The sequence below is a fragment of the Lipotes vexillifer genome, unplaced genomic scaffold, assembly GCF_000442215.2.
Source record: "Lipotes vexillifer unplaced genomic scaffold, Lipotes_vexillifer_v1.1 scaffold962, whole genome shotgun sequence".
Taxonomy (NCBI): domain Eukaryota; kingdom Metazoa; phylum Chordata; class Mammalia; order Artiodactyla; family Lipotidae; genus Lipotes; species Lipotes vexillifer.
The window spans coordinates 264,461-272,589 of record NW_006788568.1 but is presented as its reverse complement, the minus strand read 5'-3'; the positions used below and the strand labels follow the sequence as shown (position 1 = coordinate 272,589).

Below are 8,129 nucleotides of genomic sequence, written 5' to 3'. Positions count from 1 at the left end.
TTCCCTACAGGAGGTGGAGTCTTGAATAAATGATGGCACAGTTATGTGCCAAGTCCTATAATAAGGCCCAGTGGTGGCCCAGGGAGGGAGGTACTGTAATCGAGTCTGCTTGGAGGTGGCAGAGTTCGTCAGAAAGGCTTCCTAGGGGAGGCCGTCCCTGCGTTGGGTCTTCAGAGATGAAGCAGAGTTGGAATGCTGCTGTCAGCCGTGTGGATCACCATTGGGTATTTTCTTCAGACAAATAATAAGGCATGGGCCAGGAGTTAAGAAAGGAACATGGTGTTTTAACAAGTATAACCATTACATCAGGTTTTAGGAAATAGGTGATGTTTTCTTTCCTGTTATACAAATGACCCACGTATGAAATGTTTTTCAGAGGAATGGATTCGGTAAAGGTGAACTCAGAGCAAAGGAAGGATGGGTTTTCCCCGCCTTGACACCCGCTCTAGAGTAAGCCCCGCCCCTCCCCCTACACGCACTCTGCAGGGAGGCGGGGCTGCGGCTGTTGGCAGAGGAAGCAGGAAGCAGGGCGCTGACCCCGGGGCGGGCCGGCAGCGTGAGGAGACCCTCTGCTGGGGTGGCTGCCATGGGGAAAAACTTTCTGAAGGAATAGCCAGTAAATGATAAAACCAATGAAAGACTAGGCTTCAGCATATGGGCTTTGACTTTGTAAATGGGACCGGTCCTTTGCGTGGAGGGAGAGCTGTGTAACCCTAGGTCATAAATCCTTGCCCCCCAGTCTCGGGCAGCGCGCCAGGCTGGGGGTGACTGCTCCTCCTGGTGCTTGGGGGACATAGCCTCCAAGGCACTGCCTCAGGCTGAGTTTTGAGATTTTCAAGACTTCAAGGAGAGGAATGTGGGATGCGCATGGGATGGCACCAAGTGAACTTAGAGAGGCCTCTCCGCCCCCCACTGCCCCCCTCCCCTAGGACTCGGGCACTGGCGCACTCCCCTCAAGTGCTTGGCAGCTGGGGGCTCTCAGTTGGTAGTTCCCCACCTGACTGCACATCCGGGTCTCCAGGGGTGGGGCCTTGCCACCTGCACATTAAAAACTAGGTTCCGCTGGAGATGCGGCCTCCTGGCCGGTGCCGAGAGGTACTCCTGTAGCTGCACACAGACTCCCAGCTCCTGCCCCCGCCCAAGACCCTACCAGGGAGGGTCTGGCCTCCCTCTGCTTGAATCAGATTAGTGAACGCTGAGTGGGCACTCTGTGCAGGGGACTGTGACTGGGCTGTGGGAATCAGAGACATACAGTGTTGAGGGGGGATGGGGCACAAACCTGCGAAAAGTGAAGTAATGATACAAGTTTGAATACTAGTTAACATAGTAGAAGAGAGGACTCAAAGCAAAGTGATGAATCACCAAACCACGTAAAGGAGAATCTCTGGATCCTCAAAGCAGTGAGAGTACACCTCAGGCTGGAGCAGTTGGCAACCCTTTCAGGAGGTAGTAACACTTGAACTTAGTCTTTTATTCATTATTCATTATTCCAAAGCAGCTCACTCACGGGAGGCTAGAGCAGCCAGATACTCTTAGCTTCTGGATCCAGTGCCCAGGAACCACCAGTGGGCGGCAGGGAGGAGGAGGTACAGTCATTCCAGCCTCCTTAGGTCCCAGCTAAATGACAGGTGCTGGGGCGTTACTGTGAGGTGGAAGGTGCTTTGGGAAAGGCAGCATGTCCTACGTTCGGGGACCCGCATGGTGCCCACTGTGCACCAGTGTTTGGAAGTTGTGCTCTGCGACTGGGAGGGACACGAGCGTCCTGTGTTTGGACAGGAGAGCTTCCCTGGAACTCGAGGGCAGCTACTTGCCAGCTCCTTGACAAAGGCACACAGCACCCGTGCTGTGTTTCTGTGTTTTTGTGGGGCTGGGGTTGGGGTTTTGGGGTTTGTTTCTTTCTGACCACCATCCTCCTGGCTGCGGCACCATGCTTCCCTTAGGCCATGGCAGCCGGGGTCCACTCAGCCAGAGGCCAGCCTGCCCAGAGCCAAGGCTCCAGTGAGGCCCCTGCCAGCCCCCGCACAGCTAGGAGACTTAAAGCCTCTTCCTTTTCTTCCCATTGTGTTGACTGGGCTTTTCTAGGGGAGGAGTGGGGCCAGTTAAAAGCTCCCCATGCCAACCGATTCATCTTCTCCCACGACCTCTCCAACGGGGCCATGAATATGCTGGAGGTGTTTGTGTCTAGCCTGGAGGAGTTTCAGCCAGACCTGGTGGTCCTCTCTGGATTGCACATGATGGAGGGACAAAGCAAGGAGTTCCAGAGGAAGAGACTCTTGGAGGTAATAGCACTGTTACGGAATTTCACAGATCGCAGCTAGTGTTTTCCTTCAGATCCCTGCCTCCCTCAGCCTCTGCAGCTTGCGCTGCCTTGCCCTGGGTCCTGGCCTCCCGGGACGTGTCGTGGCAGCCGAGAAGCCTGCCTCCCACTCCAGCGAGGCTCCTCATGGGGTTCTCTCAGGCACGGGCAGCATCTTGAGTAGGACAGATCAGAACATCGTCTTCCCTGAGCCTCTGCTTCCTGTGCTAAACTGAACGTGGCTGCAGACTGCAGTGTCTGTAGTTTGTGTCCTTTGTGTTTTCTGTATCATCTCATTCACATCAGCTGTGCTGCAGATTCACACAGCAGTTGAAGCTGACTGCTCAGTTTAGGTCCCCAGGAAGAGGCTGGCTGCGTGAACGTGCAGGGGCGGTTCCTTGTGTGCTCTGAGTCCTTAACCCCAGTGCCTCTCTGCAGAGCCTGGTTTTCCCTGTTGGGAAAAGCCTCCCTTGTCCACAGTGTCTGTGGCCGCCCACGTGGCCGGGAGCTTTCATGAGGATGCACTGCCTCTCGGGACTTGTTCCTTCCCTCTTGCCTGACTTCCTTCTGTTTCTGATGGTAGTGCTCTCCTCTTGTCTCTCCAGGTCATGACCTCCATTTCTGACATCCCCACGGGTATTCCAGTTCACCTGGAGCTGGCCAGCATGACCAACAGGGAGCTCATGAGCAGCATTGTGCATCAGGTAACCCACGGGCAGCACGGGGGGTCACTGAGGTGTGGGTGTTGTCTCACTCAGATCTGGGTCCATGAGATCCAAGTCCAGGAGCCAGGACTGTGCTGGAACAGGATCTCCTACTAGATTAGGAATATGGCGGTGTTACTGATGGGCTCTTGGGGCGTGTTTCTCCTTCTGGAATGGGGAAGTTGGAAGTGAATGCCTTTTGCAGCAGAACTCAAAGGAGAAAACTGAAAGCCCAACTTGGGTGCTTTCAGTTGAACTTCAAGAAGTTCAGAGAAAGGAAGTTTGGGGGGCCGCTTGACTCCCTCACCGTCAGGCCCTGAGGTGTTCAGCCTTTCGACAGTAGCAATGATCAGATAAATCCAAGAGTGTGGTGCTTAAGAGCACAGACTTTGGAAACCAGGGTTGGAATGCCAGCTTTGCCACTCGCTAGCTTTGTGAACTTAGGCAGGTTAACCTTTCATTTATTGTTATTTAACCTCTTTAATGGGTAATATATTCATGTGGTTCAAAACTCAAAAAATATTAAAATATATACATGAAGTCTCACTTCCTCCTGCCCCCTGTATCCACTGTCAGTAACCTCTTTACTAGTTTCACCTGCTCCCTCCAGAGTTATTGTGTACGTATATAAGCAAATATGGGAATATAAGCCTTATTTTTTCATCCCTTTTTACCCCCAAAGATAGCATAGCATACTGCATACACTGTTGTACACTTTGCTTTCTTTCACTGGATGCGTTTTGGAGATCTCCTCTTTGTCATCACTTGGTTAGAAGAAGCGTGTGGTGCATCCAGTGTCTTTAACTCCAACCAAAGCTGGGCATTTGGCTGTCTGCCCTTCGCTGTCCCATATGGCACTTCAGCAAGTAACTTTGTACATGAGTTTATTTTGCCCATGAGCAGGTACATGTGTATGATAAGTTCTCAGAAGTAGAATTGCTAGATTGGGGCACAAAAAGCATTTGTAAGTTTGATATTGCAGAATTCTCGTCCATGAGCACTGTACCAGTTTACTTCCACTAGAATTCTCTACAAGTGCTTGTTTCCTCATATCCTTGCCACTGGAATGTGGTTAAAAACATGCTTTCTTACCAATCTGACAGGTAAAAAGTGGTATTTCAGAATAATTTTTTTTAATAGACTACTTTTAGGGCAGTTTTAGGCTCACAGCACAGTTGAGCAGAATGTAGAGCCCCATGTAGCCCCTGCCCTCCACACCCAGAGCCTCCCCCATCAACGTCCCCTGCCCCAGAATGGGGCGTTTGCAACAGTCAGTGAGCCTACATTCACATGTCAGCATCACGCAACGTCCATTGTTTACATTAGGGTTCATTCCTGGTGTTTTTCAGTATCATTTTTTTTTTTTTTTTTTTTACTTTTTGGCCACAACTTGCGGCATGTGGGCTCTTAGTTCCCTGACCAGGGATCGAACCCGCACCCCCTGCAGTGGAGACGCAGAGTCTTAACCGCTGGACTGCCAGGGAAGTCCCATTCGGTATAATTTTTATTCTCATATTTCTCTTTTTGAGGTTATTTTTTCACTTCTTTAAAAAGCCATTTTTATCTCATTTTCTGTGTAACTATCTACTTAACCTTCCTAAGTCTCGGTCCCCTTATCTGTAAGATGGAGGCAATCCCTCCTTCCCTCAGAGCGTTACAGTAAGAAGTGAATGAAATAGAGCCGGTAGCTCAATGTCTAACAGAACATGCAGTAAACAGAAGTGGTGTTACATTAGCAAAGGGACAGGCCCTTGGTTTTTTTTTTTTTTTTTTTTTTTTTTACTTTTTGGCCACAACTTGCGGCATGTGGGCTCTTAGTTCCCTGACCAGGGATCGAACCCGCACCCCCTGCAGTGGAGACGCAGAGTCTTAACCGCTGGACTGCCAGGGAAGTCCCATTCGGTATAATTTTTATTCTCATATTTCTCTTTTTGAGGTTATTTTTTCACTTCTTTAAAAAGCCATTTTTATCTCATTTTCTGTGTAACTATCTACTTAACCTTCCTAAGTCTCGGTCCCCTTATCTGTAAGATGGAGGCAATCCCTCCTTCCCTCAGAGCGTTACAGTAAGAAGTGAATGAAATAGAGCCGGTAGCTCAATGTCTAACAGAACATGCAGTAAACAGAAGTGGTGTTACATTAGCAAAGGGACAGGCCCTTGATTTTTTTTTTTTTTTTTTTTTTTTTTTTATATATGGGATTTATTAATTTCTGGACCACAAGGAATCCTCAGATACACTCAAGTTTTTTTTTTTTTTTTTTTTTTTTTTTTTTTTGCCACACCGCGCCAGCTTGCGGGATCTTAGTTCCCCAACCAGGGATTGAACCCACGCCCTCGGCAGTGAAAGTGCGCGGTCCTAAACACTGGACCGCCAGGGAATTCCCAGGCCCTTGATTTTTAAAAAAATATATGCGTGTGCAGACCCACCCCTGCATACCCACAGGGCTCATCTCTCTTGCACGAACATTCACCTTATTCAGGTCCCTGGCTCTAAGGAAGGAAGTGCTAAGTAAGAAAGATAGCAAGGTAGACATATTGGTACCCCTCAAGATAGAAAACCATGGCTCTTGTTTGGTGCCCTGTCACACACAGTGTTATTACTAAATTCAGTCTTCCTAACCCACATCTGCTTAGAAAGCTTAGATCAGACGTGAAGCCACTCTCCTTGCTTCTTGGTGTTGTGTGTGAGGAACCCTTACAACCCTGCCTGTGGGCTTCTCCACTGTACTGGTGTGACACCTGCTGACATTCAGGAACTGAGAGTCAGGCCCCGTCGGTGGTGAGAGCCTCTGCTGTGTGTGCAGAGGCAGAAACTGGGTACCGTGGAAAGCAATGCAGAGTGTACCCCTCTGCCTTTGTATTCCAGCATATAAACAGGAGACTGGCTCTAATACAGAGTTACTGCAACTTTCCAGTTGACCACAAGTGATGATGAGCGTGGAGATAGAGGTGTAATAGCCAAAATAGGGACCTTGATCTGTCACTTCCCCTCGCAGACTTCAGGAGCAGGGAGTCTTGTGGTAAAGAAGAAAGATGCCGGCCCTACCTGCCCTCCCTGACATTAGTCGTCGGCTGTGTCCTAGGGTACTTAGGAGCTAGATGTCCATCAGAAAAAGACCTGCATTTTGTTTTTGTTAGCAGGTCTTTTCTGCTGTGACTTCCCTTGGGCTGAATGAACAGGAGCTGTTATTTCTCAGCCAGTCGGCATCTGGACCTCACTCTTCCCTCTCCTCCTGGACCGGTGTTCCTGATGTGGGCGTGGTCAGCGACATCCTCTTTTGGATCTTGAAGGAACATGGGAAGAGTGAAAGCAGAGCCTCAGACCTCACCAGGATCCACTTCCACACGCTGGCCTACCACATCCTGGCAACTGTGGACGGACACTGGGCCAACCAGCTAGCGGCCGTGGCTGCAGGAGCTCGCGTGGCTGGGACACAGGCCTGCGCGACAGAAACCATAGACACCCGCCGAGTGTCTCTGAAGGCGCCCCGTGAGTTCATGACCTCCCGTTTGGCGGCTGGCTCCAGGGTCATGTTAAACCCAAACGAGCCAGTGGTCGAGTGGCACAGGGAGGGAGTGTCCTTCCACTTCACACCAGTGTTGGTGTGTAAAGATCCTGTTCGAACTGTGGGCCTCGGAGATGCCATTTCAGCCGAAGGACTCTTCTATTCAGAAGTACACCCTCACTAGTAGAAAGATTGTTGTGGGTCATTTTTCTGAAGGAGGAAAACTAGCCAACCTAAGAATGACAGGAATTAAGTGGTTTGGGAAACAGGATTGAGTGTCAAAACTGTTTCTAGATCTAGTTGAAAGACAGCCAAAGAAACAACAGCAGATTAAACTGTACCAGATACATTCCAGCCAGTTGATGATTACACAGAAACACTTCAGGTTTTAATCAAAATTCAGCTATTTACTAACAAGACTGGATTTTTCTTATTGTTGTTGTTTTGTTTTTTTTTTATGTTGTGTGTTACAGGGGTGAAAACTTGATTCCCAGATCCCCTCTTCAGGTATTTTAGGCCTGACTTCTTTACCCTCGAGAGCATGTCGGTTTGGAGAAAGCACTCCTCCTTGCCAACCTCGGGAGCACGTGCTCCCTCACCCGCTCCCATGTCTCTGGTAAAGTGCAGTGTGAGTTCTCGTGTTCTCTCAGCTCAGCGCTCCTGGCAGGATCATGATTTCCATTCAGTGTTCAAATGAAAAAATTTAATGAGCACACCTTCTCAGTCTTCTGCTCTCAAACTTAGGACAGAGCCACAAGTAAGGACAAAACAGGCCCTCCTGTGCTTCAGAGACACAGCAGAGGCTGGGAGCCTCGTGGTTCCCTTGAGGGAGCCAGTCACTCTGCAGCTGAGGAGCCTGGCTGGCTTGCAGGGTGGGGCTGTGAGCTGAAGGGCTGCGCCTTCCTGCCCTGGCTCCTTAACTGTAGGCTGGCTGGTCAGAGGCTCCTGTGCCTGGGCCCAACCTCATCGCCCAGCTGTGGACGTGCTTTCTGCAGTAGAAGACTGATCTATGTTCTTTCTGGTCCTTGAAGGCATCTTACAACTGGAATATGCTTCTGGGTGTATAACAGATCATGTGTATTTTACATTGACACATCACATCCATTAAAGAGTTTGACCTCATAAGGGTCCCAGGATCATGAATAAGTTTGTCACGTTATGTATTTATTTTTTATAAATCAAGGAGACTTCAGCGTGCTTTTAAATATTAAAAACAATTTACATTTCAGGAATCCGAAGTCTGTTTGTGATTGATTTCATTTCTACCATGACTCCGGAGCCATAAATCATTTTGATCTTGACTTGTGACTTAACATGTTCCTCTGCTCTTGAGGTGTTTGGTTATCTTGTCTTCCCCATCACTAGGTTAGGCAGCCCCTCACACTGAGTCTGAGCTGTAGGTCTGTCTTCTGGTTTAAAGTGACAGAAGAGGGACTTCCCTGGTAGTCCAGTGGTTAAGACTCCCTGCTTCCAATGCAGGGGCACGGGTTTGATCCCTGGTCTGGGAACTAAGATCCCACATGCTGTGCGGTGCAGCCAAAAAAATTAAAATTAACAAAATAAAGTGACAGGAGATACTAGTATCAAGTACTCGAGCCAGTATGACCCAGCAGTTGGAAAGA

General features: G+C 49.2%; 1 protein-coding gene across 1 annotated transcript in view; it reads left to right on the top strand.

Moving 5' to 3' along the window:
- ADPGK (ADP dependent glucokinase) overlaps positions 1–6,691 on the top strand; it is a 29,398-nt gene extending 22,707 nt beyond the window's left edge. The window contains exons 5-7 of the mRNA XM_007461672.1: positions 2,083–2,279; positions 2,902–3,000; positions 6,143–6,691. Of these exons, the coding sequence (XP_007461734.1) occupies positions 2,083–2,279; positions 2,902–3,000; positions 6,143–6,691 (845 nt within the window). The remainder of the gene's footprint in view (positions 1–2,082; positions 2,280–2,901; positions 3,001–6,142) is intronic.
- Positions 6,692–8,129: the final 1,438 nt, after the last annotated feature.